The following is a 14,691-nucleotide window of genomic DNA, read 5'->3' on the forward strand; positions in this document are numbered from 1 at the left end:
AGAATGGAAGGAAGACCTTCTAGAGACTGCCACAGGAGCAATATCTCTCTACTGCATGGCTGCAGACCTGCCCTGATGCACTCATGACATCACCACCCAAAGATTTATACCAGCTTTGGGTCCAATAGGTATACTTACAAGTCACAGTAGGTGCTCACTGGGTCTAATAGGTATGCTTACAAGTCACAGGAGGTGTCCACTGTGAGGTTTCAGAGTCTTATCAAATATAGACAAGGCGTAAAGAAATACTTTACATGCACAGTATCTGGATAAAATTTATCCCAGTGATCCATTTTCCTAAGATTAGTTATCTGGCCTATGTGGAATCCATTTCACGTTTTAAATCTCCTTGAGAAAATTAAGAATAGAGCCCTACATAGAACATTCCTTTCCATTAATCTCTGCTTCCACAGCTCTCCCTTTCAAATCTTCTTCAGTGTCACCACCAATGACCTTCCTAAAGCAGAGCAACAGATTTGCAGTCAAGTCAGAGGAAGGGTCACATAAGTGTACTTCCTCTGCCTCCTGTTTTCAACCTCACCAGAATGACAGCTAATGACTTTTTAAGGTGTGGAGATATAAGAACAAAGAGTATGGGAGTGAATAGAGCAGTAAGAAGAGATTGCAATAATTTTCTGCAAAGTGGGTAAAGGTTTGATAACTGACCAGGAGGAACATGAAAAATGAAACTCGAGTGCCTGTAGAGGGGGCATGGTAAAGAGAAGCAAGCCGATGTGTCTTGCAGAAACCCCACAGGGGGTCAGGGCTCAGAGACACAGCAAAAGTTTAGAAAGAGATGAGTTGGTTGAAAGATGTCAAGTTCACACACACACACACAAACACCCTGTACACACACCCATACACACATGTGCACATGTCAAAAGAAACCATGTGTTTATTCTCTGAATAAACAAAAAATGACAACCTCTTAACTCAAGAGCATAAGCAAAGATAGATTGTGTGAAAGCTGTTATACTGATTTTAGTAGCCCACAGTTCTTTAGGTCTGTTTCCAGACCACCACACATTTTAGAAAGCTTTAACTCTGAAAGAGTGAAACCAAAAATACTGGGGGAGGAGCTAAGCAAAGAAAGACAATTCAGGAAGAACAGCAATACTTTTAAAGCTCTATATGAAATTTTTCAGAGAAATAAGAGAAAATAGTATACACATGAAGCATGAACAGGATACTGGAAAGAAAGAAGGAAGGAAGGAAGGAAAGAAGAGGGAGAGAGGACAAGAGGAAAGAAATGAGGGAGGGAGAGAGGAAGGAGGCAAGGGGAGGGATGAGATGAGGAGAGAGAGAGAGGCCTGACGGTGTCCAAGATACTTTAAAATTAAAACTAGGATAGCCAAAATAAGAAATTTAAATGGCAAGGCTAGTACACAGAATGAGGTAACCACCTAGAAGTAGAAGGAAAGAAAATGAGATGAAAAATAGAATAGAAAAAAATAAAAGAATTAATCCACAAGGAGCAACAATTATGGCCAACATTTCAGAAAGAAAGAAAAAAAGAAACAAAGATGGAGAAATTACTAAAGAATAATTCAAGAAACTTTCCAAGAATGAAAAGATACAGGTCTCTAAGACTAAAAGATCCACTAGTGAGTTTGTCGTTTACAGTGAGGGTTTTTTTTAATATACACGAACCTTTATCACCATGAAATTTTAAAACAGTAACAATAAATTTTTTTCTCTATGTATTCAGAGAGAAAAAGCAGGTGGCATAGAAAGGATAGGAAGTCACAACAATATATGACTGGCTCAGCAGCAACAATGGGTGCTGGGAAACAATAAAGCAATACCTTTTCCACAAAGTTCTGAGTAAGACTAGCATCTGTAGCCAGCCAAACTATGAATCAAGTGTAAAAGTGGAATAAACACACTTTCAGACCAGCAAACCCAGAAAGAGCACAACATGGCTGCCAGGAAACAGTGGATCTAGCATCAGAGAGGAGAAGTCCCAGAATTACAGCCGTGGGACTGGCCAAGAGAGTGGCCTGTTCAGCAGGTTCTGGGTAGCAGGCCACCAAGGAAAACAAGGACCTATGTGGGCAGGTACATGGAAAAGGTTATTGATGGCTGTGGAACAAAGCATGGGAGCATTTAGGGAACACAGTCATATTTCATGGGTATCTAATAAATGAAAAGAGAAAGCAACTTTTTAATTCCAGGAAAAACAAAGAGTTAAACTAGAAAAGAGGTATAGTTAGAGTACACTATTTGGCTTGTCAGCAAATAATAATTGTATAGGAATATGATATAAATATTAAATACTAATTTTACTTTTTTAAAGTGTAATACAAATAGACTGAGAGAAGTGAACGAAACAGGAGGAGAACTAAGTTCTTACTATGCTAGAAAGTTGTAATTAAGTCTAAAATTGTAAAAAAATAAATTAATAGTTTACAAATATTATTTAGAAACTAGATGTAAATACCAGGGGGCATAGCTGGCAGAGCTAGATGTAAATACCAGTGGTTGCCTCTAGGAAATAGGGTATAGGGGTCGGGATAGTTAAGACAGAGGATTACGAGAATTATACAAACTTTATAATTATGAATTATGCTGATTTTTATTCTAATGTAAAAATAATATATTTTAAGATAAGGAAGAAAAGAAGGAGGCAGGGAGAGAGGAGGGTGGGAAAGCAGGACAGATGGGAAATCTTTGGGCCACACCTTTCCAAGTGCATTGGGATCTCTCACAGAGCTGCATGCTCCCATTAACCTGCTGAGCCACGTTTTGGGTTGAAAATAGCTGATTTAAGCATTTCTGAAAACAAACACAAACAGAATGCTTATTCAGAAACATTTGTGTACATCTCAGGTGTGTTACATGGTGTAGAAGGAAAACTGATAATTCACTGAAAAGTTTAAAGACTACACATTGTCAAAACCAACGCTGCAATAGTTGCCATTATTTATTAAGTAACCACTGTGTAATGAACACAGTACTGAACATTTTACTGATATTTCTTTTTTTAATTAATTTCTATTTAAGTATAATTGCTTTATGGGCTTCCTCAGTGGCACAGTGGTAAAGAATTTGTCTGCCAGTTCAGGAGATGCAAGAGACACACATTCGATCCCTGGGTAAGAAAGATCCCCTAGAGAAGGAAATGGCAACCCACTCCAGTATTCTTGCTTGGAGAATTTCATGGACAGAGGAGCCTGGTGGGCTACAGCCCATAGGGTAGCAAAGAGTTGGACACGACTGAGAGACTAAACCACAACAAAATAGCTTTATAATGTTGTATTATTTTCTTTGGGGGGGTATTAAACTAGTCATCTTAAAGGTCCTTTTCCACTAACCCCTCTTCCCATGAGAAATGGGAACATCAACTCACAGAGAGGTTAAGTCAGTTGTCTAAATTTTCATGAGCACAAAAATCAGGTTGCTGTTTCTCTGGGCAAGTACACAATGAGCCCTCCTGACATTCTTACATCCGTGCATGTGTGCTAAGTTGCTTCAGTCCTGTCCAACTATGTGCAACCCTATAGACTGCAGCCTGACAGGCTTCTCTGTCCATGGAGATTCTCCAGGCAAGAATTCTGGAGTGGGTTGCCGTGCCCTCCTCCATGGGATCTTCCCAACCCAGGGATTAAACCTGTATCTCTTATATCTACCTGCATTGGCTGGTGAGTTTTTTTACCATTAGAGTCACCTGGGAAGCCCCTTTATTTCATCTAACTTTGATCAAAAACAAAGAGGCAAATTAGTAAAAAGGGGAAAGAAAATTACTTATTCTAGAAATAATAATAGTGAATAGCCAAAACAGAGAAGATTCTTTTTTTCCTCCTTCTCGATGATACATTTAATTTAATCACTGAATCACCATAATTCAGACAGAAGTCTCTCCACCAAGCATCACTTTGATATTTTGGCTTTCTTCCCAGATATTATGTTATATAATAGGCACTGCCAGTCAATGAATCATGGATGTTTATGTATTCAAAGTAGAAAAATTAAATATAAAGTAGAGTTTCACAACCGCAGAAATATGTACAAATAATGCATTGTTGTGGTCTACCAGATACCTTCCCCCTGGCTTCTGATCATCAAAACTATCTTTAGACATGTTAGATGCTCTGTGGGGAGCATCTGACACCCCCATTTGAAAAGCACTGGTATAAAATACCATTTCTAAATGCCCTGCTGGCCAGTAGCTCAGTGTAACTCTTCACAGATTCATTCTTCAGAATCCCGTAGAGACAACAAAGCTGACCAAGGCGTTTCCCAGATAGGGTGCTTGTGCTCCACGCACCCAGGGATACTCTGCACTAGATGAGATCTACTATTACTTTAATGAGCAGCTTGGCATACAGCTGGCTGGGTATGAGCATTCTGAACATCTCCATAGCTATTCAGCTCTCACTATGGAAATACCCTCTGGATGATCTCCGAGAGCCACAGGAAGACACTTGTTCACCGCCAAGGTGAAAGACTTCGCTTTACATCTGTACCATTTTTATTGCTATTGGACTCCCAATTAGTCATGACAACAAATGCTCTACATAAAGTAGTACAAGAGCTTCTGTCATTCCCTCTCCAGTGAAACCGGGATGATGTTCAGGCTGGATAACAATTGCTGTAATGATGGTAACTTGCCCGCACCATCGTGATCCCATCAACAGAGCCACCAACTTTGCTGTTACCAGTTGCCAGACAGCACAAGGGGAAGGAAAAGGGAAGTCCTGGAAGTCAGGGCAGTAAAAACTCCAGTCACCAGTAGAGGGTGGAAAGGACAGTGGTGCTAATAGCCTGGCCGGGGCATGAGTTCAACAGCACACATAATTCCCTCAACATAACTCCCTCGCCATCTTACCCTTACTCAGCAGCAAGCAAGTAGCAAGTGAAGTCACTCGGTCATGTCTGACTCTGCGACCCCATGGACTGTAGCCTGCCAGGCTCCTCCATCCGTGGGATTTTCCAGGCAAGAATACTGGAGTGATTTGCCATTTCCTCCTCCAGGGGATCTGCCCGACCCAGGGATCGAAGCTGGGTTTCCCATACTGCAAGCAGACTCTTTACCATCTGAGCCACCAGGGAAGCCCCACCCAGCAGCAAAGCACCTAGCAGAAGACTTGCTCTAATACAATTGTTTTCAACTGCATATGAGTTCAAATAATTAAATTTCACATTCACAATATTTTATTGTTCCTCAAGCAAAACACATATGCCAAACACAGGAAGCACACACCAAATGACTAACTTTGCCTAAATTGAGAATTTATGACATTCCTAGCTCAGTTTTCTAAATGAAACATTGATTCCTTCAGAGGCTCTTCATTGAATTCGATAAACCTAAAAACATGCTATTGATATTTAATGTGCCCAAAGGATTTAGAGTGGACTATGATATTAGAATCGTAATCAATAAGATCCTTAAAATAATTAAGTTAACTTCATAGAGAAATTAAAAAAAAAAAAACACAAAGACTTAAGGGAAATATTGAAAAGACCATCTTATAGAGAAGGAGTCAAAACGATCTGCCAAAGGGCAGACCATATCACCACACACTTTCCAAAGAGTTGGGAAAAGACCGCCCAGCAGAACTTGGTACTGAGAGGAAACATACCATAGTATGCAAAATTTTATTCTATTTTTGTTTTTGACCACAGTGCTTGGCATGCAAAATCTTAGCTCCCAGACCAGGGATCAAACCCACACCCCCTGCATTGGATGCATGGAGTTTTAACCACTGGACCACCGGGGAAGTCCCTCTGTTTTTAATCTTTACCTTTTGGATGGTAAGTCTCATTTTCACTTTTTTGATTGATGCTAATTAAACACTTTTTTGTATTAATTAACAACCCTGTTTCTTTTTGGAAGTGTCCTTCATACACTCATTTTTCCTATCAGGAACCCATTCTTTCCTTATTGATTTGTAAGAGCAGCTAAGCCAGCTCTTATCTCACGTTTGGGACTCAGCTGTTTGAGCTTCTCAAGATGAGAAATCTTCAGTTTCCTCTCTTCACCCACCAGGCCTCTTGAAGCAACTTTATCCTTCCAGCCTCTGTCCAGTGCATGAGGTGCCTTGCCAAACTGGAGAGCAGAGTTATTTGTTCCAGAACTTCCTTTGTTGAGGGTCTTCAGTGGTTCCTTGTAGGATCCTGCCAGAAAATATTTAGCTTTGAATTTGGTTTTTAAAATAATAGGTCAGTTGGTAAAGAATCTGTCTGCAACGCAAGAGACTCGAGTTCAATTCCTGGGTTGGGAAGATGCCCTGGAGAAGGAAATGGCAACCCACTCCAGTATTCTTGCCTGGAGAATCCCATGGACAGAGAAGCCTGGCAGGCTACATACAGTTCATGGGGTCACAAGAGTTGGATACAACTTAGCAACTAAACCACCACCATAATCTCTTAAACCTTTGGTGGAAGGTCAGTCCTTGGCAAGTACAGAACAAAATGTGAAAATGTAGGCCCTCCAAAGTCCTAAGTGGGGTGGGGTGGAGGGGCGGCGCAGGGTCGAGGCAGGGTACTGGGTTCATAAGTGAACACTGGGTGAGAAATTCCCTGGGTAGCCTCAGAATCAGGAGGAAATGTTAAGATTAAAGACCAGACTCCAACTGCAGCAGCAGCAGCAACAGAAACACTTTAACTATGCGTGGAAAGAACACATTTGCACATTTGAAGAATGGATACAAACAGTTCAAAGTTTAAAATGATGGGAGAAGAGTAGCTGGTTTGCCCAGGTGGTGAACATCCTTCCAGGAAGTCACTATGGGATGCTTGCCTTTCAGTCACTGATGTTCACTACATTATTATAGCAAAACACTTTGCCTCTTCCTCTTCCTAGTGCACAAAGATGTAAAACTAGTTTGAGATGACTTTAGTAAAATGCTTCCTAAGTTACTGTCATGGAAGAGCCAATGTTGTTTGCATTGTTATTATCCATGTCTATTCTCTTCTCAAGACTGAGAAAGCCTTTTACCAGACTTTTAACTGCAATGAAAACTTTGACAAGTCATCTTCTTAAGTTAAATATCTTCCTTATCACTTGTTCATCAGAGGAACCAAGGGACAACTGGATTAAGTATTTTGGCCTTTTGCCATGTGACAATCTCTTCTCATTTGGACAAACATGTGCTGGATAAGGTGTCCCTGATGTTCCTAGAGCCTAACCCCTCGAGTTCTGGGCTATCCAAAATCTAAGAGGAAGGAGGAATCCAAAATCTAATTTCAACTTTGCAGAAACGTTCTGCAAAGTTTTAGATCTTACTCTTTGTTCTGCAAAATTATGCATGCCTGTTTTGTGATATTTGTAGACAAGTAAAGAGGAGAAGAAGCAGGCTCTCTAAACCTCAGATGAGAAAGAAAATGTTGCAGTTGAATGCTAGTACTGACAATCATACCAGTTATTAACAAAGAGTTCACGTCTACCAGCCTAAAGAATCCTGGACCTCTCAAATTTTGTCCACAAAGCATGACAGCAAATGAACCTCTCTACAAACATCCCTTTTAGGATGGGAGGGTCATCAGTGTTCACCTTTCTGGAACAAAAAGAAAGAAACCCCACCAGCAAAACACTGAGAAACCAATGTTTCTGATTAATATGCAGTATAAACTTAAATAGAAAATAAAATAGACTTTATTATAAAATTATTTTGTCTGATTATCTCTTAGAATTCTAAATTTATCATTCAATGCCTTGTTTGAAAATCACTAATTAATTAAGGACCTATGAAAGAAAAGGGAGCCACTTTAGTCAGAAATTCTTCTGAAACAATTAGCCAGAAATTCCTCTGCAACAGTTAGCATTAAAATCACCCCTAAATTTAAAATATCTTTCAGAAGTCAGCCATAAGGATGACCTTCCTCCAACCCTGTATCTCCTATTGCTTCAGCCAGCTATTTTCAGTATTGGTACTTACTATTACGTGAGAATTTCACTGATTTAAAAAGATTTGGGCTCTTTCTCAATCTGCAGGACTATGGTGCCTCATTGTGTCTAATGTCACGTTTAAAATACAACATACTTTCTTTTGGTTTCGCTTCAGCCCTCCCCCTCCCCTGCTCCCTTGGAAATTTCTTATTCAAGAGGAGAAAAAGAGAAAGCAGTTGACTAAATACACCACTAGGTATTTCTGTAAGACAGATTCTGTCAGAAATATATCTTTTTTTAAGATTTCAAAACTGGCTTGTGGCATTTCTATTACCTCACCTGGAGTCAAGGTCTCTTTCTCAGGAGTCTTCTTCAGGACAGTTTCTGGGAGGTCAGTGGTTGAACGCTCTTCGCCAAAGGAATGGGCGGTCACATCCCCGGCTTGGCTCTGCCGCCATCTTGTGGTAATCGGGCTACTGGCAACAGGAACTTCAGCTGACAGTCTCTTTGCCAAGTTGCTGGTGAAGTTCGAGTATGTAGTATTAACTACATTAAATACCTATTTAATAACAAAAAGATCCATGATTTACAGTACCCTCAATGATACAATCATTAAGATTCCTTAAAAGAGAATTATGAACAACTCATCTAGTACAACACAAAATGTATATGTTGATACATATACATGTAATTTTTAATTTTTGTGACCTGGGAAAATGTTATTTTACATATGCATATAAAATAAACATATGATTACATATTTTAACATAGACACACACACACACATATTCAGAGCCTCTGCTGAGGGTCTCAAGATACACCAAAGCAACTGAGGGAGTGATTATGCTTATGCTTATTACTATTACATACAAATATAAAATATGAAGTTGAATAACACTATATACTAAGCATATAAGATGCTTACATAAAATCATAAAATTTCATAAAATCTGGAAATAAACAGCAATTTTCTAGTCCAATCCATTTCACAGATAGGAAAACTGAGGCCTAACTTGCATAACTTCTGTCCATCCTTTCTGAGAAACAACAGGAGTTTGTTAGTTACAGATCCTTTAGTGGTGAGCCACGCCCTGGAGCTATGTGAAATTAAAATGAAAATGAATTATTTTTTAACAAAATGACAGGCGTATTAGGTTGTGCCTGCTAAGTTGTTTCGGTTGTGTCTAACTCTTTGCAACCCTATTGACTATAGGCCCCCAGGTTCCCCTGTCCATGGGATTTTCCAGGCAAGAATACTGAAATAGGTTGCCATGCCCCCTCCAGGGGATCTTCCTGACTCAGGATGGAACCTGTGTCTCAAGTCTCTTGCACTGGCAGGCAGATTCTTTACCACTAGCACCACCTGGGAAGCCCCATGTTAGGTTAATATGCTGTGCTTAGTTGCTCAGTCATGTCCAACTCTTTGTGACTCCATGGACTGTAGCCCACCAGGCTCCTTTATCCATGGGGATTCTCCAGGAAAGAATACTGCAGTGGGTTGCCATGTCCTCCTTCAGGGGATCTTCCCAACCCAGGGACTGAACCCAGGTCTCCCGCATTGCAGGCAGATTCTTACTGTCTGAGCCACCAGGGAAGCCCAAGAATCCTGGAGTGGATAGCCTTCTCCAGGGGATCTTCCTGTCTCAGGTATCGAACTGGGATCTCCTGCATTGCAGGTGCATTCTTTATCAGCTGAACTAAAAAGGAAGCCCATATTAGGTTAATATCCTTCTATAAGGGGCTCTTACAGAAATTTAGAAAAGTTTGCTATCCCATGGGAAAAACAAGCATGAGACATAAAAAAGCAGTTCACAAAAGAGATATAAATGCTCCCAAAATGTTCAAGCTCATTCGTAATCAAAAAATGCAAATTTAAAACCATAATGAGATGTTAGCAATTTCTTTAAATGACATTTCCTAATGTTGAAGGTTCTAGAAACAAGCAATGACATGCAGTACTGGTGGAGTGTCAATTAGTATTTGGAAAGGACAATTTGGCAATGTGTGGTAAAAGCCCTTTATTATGTGCCTAACCTCTACTGACCTAGCAATGTCACCTCGAAGAATTCAAGGAAGAAACCAAAGATTGCAGCATCTATTGAGTGCTTACCACATACAAACCCATGTGTTACGAGCTTTATGCACATTCATATATAATCCTCAGAAATACTTGGTGAAGCAAGTCTGTTATTCATTCCCATCTTACCAATGATGAAACTGAGGTTCAGAAGTTAAGTGAATTGCCTAAGACCACACAGTGAGTAAATGGAGATGCTATACCCTAACCTTATCTGTCTGACTCCACAGTCCACACTTTCAACTGAGAACACAAGAATGTGTACTGCAGTATATATGGGAAAAAGATGAGGGGACTCAGTGTTCACCAGGGGAGAACTGATCAGGTAAACTGTGGCATCCATAGAAGGGAATACTCTGCAGTCATTAGAAATGATGACACACATTAGGGAAATGCAAATCAAAACCACAGTGAAGCACCACTTCACACTCACTACTATAATCAATAAATTTATCTATCTATAACTGTTGGTGAGTATGTAGAGAAAGTAGAATTTTTGTACATTCCTTATAGGATTGCAAAACAGTACAGCTGCTGTGGAAAAAGTTTGGCAGTTCCTCCAAAAGCTAAACCTAGAATCACCATATGACCAGCAATTCCACTCCTAGGTATATACCCAAAAGAAATGAAAACAGGTACTCAAACAAATACAGATGTACAGATGTTCATAGTAGTGTTACCAACTCCAAGCTCACTCTGCTCGCAGCCAAACGACAGGCCAAAGAATCTGAGAGACGAGGTGTTGAGGAAAGGAAGAGACTTTAATCTCGGAACCAGCAGACCAAGAAGATGACAGGCTAGCGCCTCAAAATAACCATCTTATCGCGCCATCTTATCACGTTCTGGATGCCAGGTTCTTTTATAGATCAGAGGATGGGGGGAGGTGAGGAAGCAAAGTAAAAAAGCCGTTAATCTTGCAAACATCTCCTAGAATGGCAAGTCTCAGGCAAGGGATGTGTTAATTTCTCCCTTCCTGCCATCCACATGTGGACAGGGTTCTGAACAAAGGCACATTAGTTTAACAGTCAGGCAGAGGGGCAGGACTCTGAGGCAAACCATTCTGTACTATATAATAACAAATGGACAGGGAAGCCTGGCGTGTTGCAGTCCATGGGGTCGCAGAGTCAGACACGACTTAGCAACTGAACTGAAATGAACAATAGCAAAAGCAAAGAAAAGCAAGTTAAAGAAACAATTCCATCATGGGGTCAGAACTGGCTTCCTCCCTGCACTGCTGTATTATTCATAATAGCCAGCAGGTTGAAATGGATAAACAAATTGAGGGCAGAAGTATGTGTGCAATGGAATACATACATATTCCTATATAACAACATATATATATGAATATTACTCATATAAAAAGAAATGAAGTACTCATAAAATGCTACAATGCGGATAAACCTTGAAAATACTATAAGTGAAAAAAGCCAGAAACATATTGTATGATTCCATGTATGTGAAATATCCAAAATAGGTAAACTCCACAGAAACAGAACACAAATCAGTAGTTTCCATGGGTTGGGGGAAGGAGGAAATGGGGAGAAACTGCCTAATGGTTATGAAGTCTTCTTTTTTCTTTTTTTGAGTCATCTTTTCTGATGATGAAATTATTTTGGAAAGAGATAGAGGTGGCGGTTGTACAACACTGTGAATGTACTAAAGGCCACTGAATTTTTCATTTGAAAATGTTTCTTTTTATGTTTTTATATTTTATGATTTCACTTCAATTTAAAAACCTTTCAAGTAGAATAAAATTCAATGAAACATGAAAATGCTTACACTCTACTAACAAGTGAAAAAAGGACATTATACAAGAGTATTCCAATATGGTCCCACTTCCTATTTATAAAAGAAAGATAGGAAGAAAGAAAATATGCGAGAACATTTAAGGCAGGGAATATTACTTTTGTTTGCTTTTTTTAGTGAGTATGTGTGAAAGTGATCGTCCTTCCCAACTGCAGACAGGCAGTGGCTTCATCTGGCAAGAAGAACTCTCTCCCCAAAGCATCAAAAGGACAGCTTCCTCTGAAACATGTATATTATCATATGTGAAACAGAACACCATTCCATGTTCGATGCATGAGACAAATGCTCAGGGCTGGGGCAATGGGATGACCCAGAGGGATGGGATGGAGAGGGAGGTGGGAGGGGGGTCCAGGAAGGGGAACACATGTAAACCCATGGCTGATTCATGTCAATGTATGGCAAAAACTACTACAATATTGTAAAGTAATTAGCCCCCAACTAAAATAAATAAATTCATTTAAAAAAAAAAAAAAAGGACAGCTTCCCCAGAAACAGAGAAGTCAGGAGCCTGAGGCCTCCGCTGCATGAACAGTGTCGCTTGGGGTCGATTTTTTTGCCCTTCAATTGTTCTACCCTTGTTCTTGTTTTTGAGTAGGAACAGGAAAGCTGAAAAGCAGGAAGGAGGGAGCCCGGGAAACATAAATCAGGCACCTCCAGCTCAGAAGTCTAGACAAGGGAGCAACAGGGAAGAACTGGCAGGAGCAGACCCCCAGGGAGAAATGTGGCCCGCTCAGATTTTCTTCTTTTTACTTCTGGGTTACTGTCCTCCAAGGAAACCACAGTCAACCCAACGACTGGAGAGGCTCAGCCGCAGACACAGGGAGACTGGGTGGTGGGACTCTCTCTCCGACTGGAAGGCTCGTGTCTCAGCCAAGAAAGACCACGGGCTTCCCTGGCAGCTCAGTGGTCAAGAATCCTCCAGCCAGTGCAGGAGACATGGTCAGATCTCTGCTCCAGGAAGATTCCACATACCGCAAAGCATCTAAAGCCGAGCACCACAACTACTGAGCCTATGCTCTAGAACCTGGGGGGAGCCACAACTATTGGAGCCCACTCGCCCTAGGGTCTGTGCTCTGAAACAAGAGAAGCCACTACAATGAGAAGTCCGAAAATGAGAGGTCTGCACACCGCAACTAAAGAGTAGCCCCTGCTCACTGTAACTGGAGAAAAGCCCGTGCAGCAGTGAAGACCCAGCATAATCAAAAACAAATTAATAAATAATTAAAAAAAAAAAGAAAGTCAGAGGGGCACATTGTCCCTGTTTTAACAGAAATTGAGACTTTTCATCAATTTCCCTATTTCTTAAAGTCTTCAAATGATTCAAAAATTTTCAAATGCCATGGGAAAGCAAGCCTGTGGGCCCCGTTCAGGCTGTGGGTTAGGTCTGCAACCTCTGCAAACACCAGCCAAGCCACCCTCTCCCTTCTTGGTGGCAAGAAAGAGAGCAGCCACCATATTTGAAGATTAATTTGCACCAAACATGATGCTCTTGATCCAAGGTTTTCTTGGATCCCCAATTTAAATATATAAAAACAAAATAATCCTGAGTTTAGAAGAGGGAAAATAAAAAAGAATTTGAATATGTCAAATTGAATATGAACTGAATATGTGATGAATATGAAAAGAATATGTCAGCTAAGAAAAATGATTACAAAATTTCACACTGACATTGACACTGAGCCATGTTTCTCCGACTTGTCCACTGTTACTCTCACCATACAGTTTCCCCATCTGGAATGCTTTTCAACTGTTCTCTGCAGGAGCAAATTCTAGCCTTGTAGCTGGGATCAGCCAGAACTCCTTCCCGAAAGTGTTGATTCGGTAGACTGAATCAAGTGATCCACCCTCACCAAAATGGACGGGCACCATCCAATCCACCAGGGGCCCAAATAGAGCAAAAAGACAAAGGAAGGGCAAATTTTCTTGCTTCTTGAACTGAGATGTCCATCTTTTCCTGCCCTCAGATATCAGAGCTCCTGGTTCTTAGACCTTCAGACTCCTTGACTTATATCAGCAGTTCCCTAGTTCTCAGGCCTTTGGACTTGCACTGAATCATACCACCAGCTTTCCTGGTTCTCCAGCTTGCAGATGGAAAGGTTTAGTTCCCATAACCTCATGAACTTCTTATCTATATCTCTATTGGTGTCTGTGTCTATGTTAACGTCTATATCTATGTCTCTGTCATATATCCTGTTGATTCTGTTTCTCTAGAGAATCCTGATACAATAGTGGCCGCCTAAGATATGCAGGTCCTAGAACCTCTGAATGTTCCCTCCTATGACAAAGAGGTTTTGCAGATGTGTTTATCAAGGTCAGAACCTTGAGATAGGGAGATCATCTTGGATTATGTGGGTCACCCCTCCTTCTAGAAGGAGGCAGAGGGAGACTTGACCACACACAGAGGAGGAGAAGGCAATGCGACCACAGAGGCAGAGGCTGGAGCATTGCTCAACCAAGAAATGCTGGCTCAACAGAAACTGGAAGAAGCAAGGAACAGCTCCTCCCCTAGTGCCTCTGGAAGAAGCAAGGCCGTGCTGACTTCTTGGCTTCTGCCAGCGAAACTGACTCTGGACCTCTAACCTCCATAACTGTCAGAGAACACATGTGTGCTGTTTTAAGCCATGGCTGCTAAGTCACTTCAGTCGTGTCCGACTCTGTGCGACCCCACAGACGGCAGCCCACCAGGCTCCCCCGTCCCTGGGATTCTCCAGGCAAGAACACTGGAGTGGGTTGCCATTTCCTTCTCCAATGCATGAAAGTGAAAAGTGAAAGTGAAGTCGCTCAGTCCTGTCCGACCCTTAGCGAACCCATGGAATGCAGCCTACCAGGCTCCTCTGTCCATAGGATTTTCCAGGCAAGAGTACTGGAGTGGGTTGCCATTTCCTTCTCCGTTAAGCCATGGAATTTGTGGTAATTTCCTACATCGGTCATTAGGAACTAATACTTAGCACTCCTTGTACTTCCATGGCTCACTGTG

General features: G+C 41.1%; 1 protein-coding gene across 3 annotated transcripts in view; it reads right to left on the reverse strand.

The window, feature by feature from the left end:
• The window catches only part of CDC20B (cell division cycle 20B), an 86,754-nt gene that overhangs the window by 44,509 nt on the left and 27,554 nt on the right, over window positions 1-14,691 (reverse strand). For all 3 annotated transcript variants that reach the window (XM_081517773.1, XM_081517774.1, XM_081517775.1), the window contains 3 exons: window positions 8,171-8,390; window positions 5,987-6,117; window positions 2,682-2,775 (listed from right to left, as the gene is read on the reverse strand). In XM_081517773.1, coding sequence (XP_081373899.1) covers window positions 2,682-2,775; window positions 5,987-6,117; window positions 8,171-8,390 — 445 coding nt within the window. The remainder of the gene's footprint in view (window positions 1-2,681; window positions 2,776-5,986; window positions 6,118-8,170; window positions 8,391-14,691) is intronic.

The sequence above is a fragment of the Giraffa tippelskirchi genome, chromosome 8 (assembly GCF_054371585.1).
Source record: "Giraffa tippelskirchi isolate mGirTip1 chromosome 8, T2T-mGirTip1v1.2.pri, whole genome shotgun sequence".
In the NCBI taxonomy this organism is placed as follows: Eukaryota; Metazoa; Chordata; class Mammalia; order Artiodactyla; family Giraffidae; genus Giraffa; species Giraffa tippelskirchi.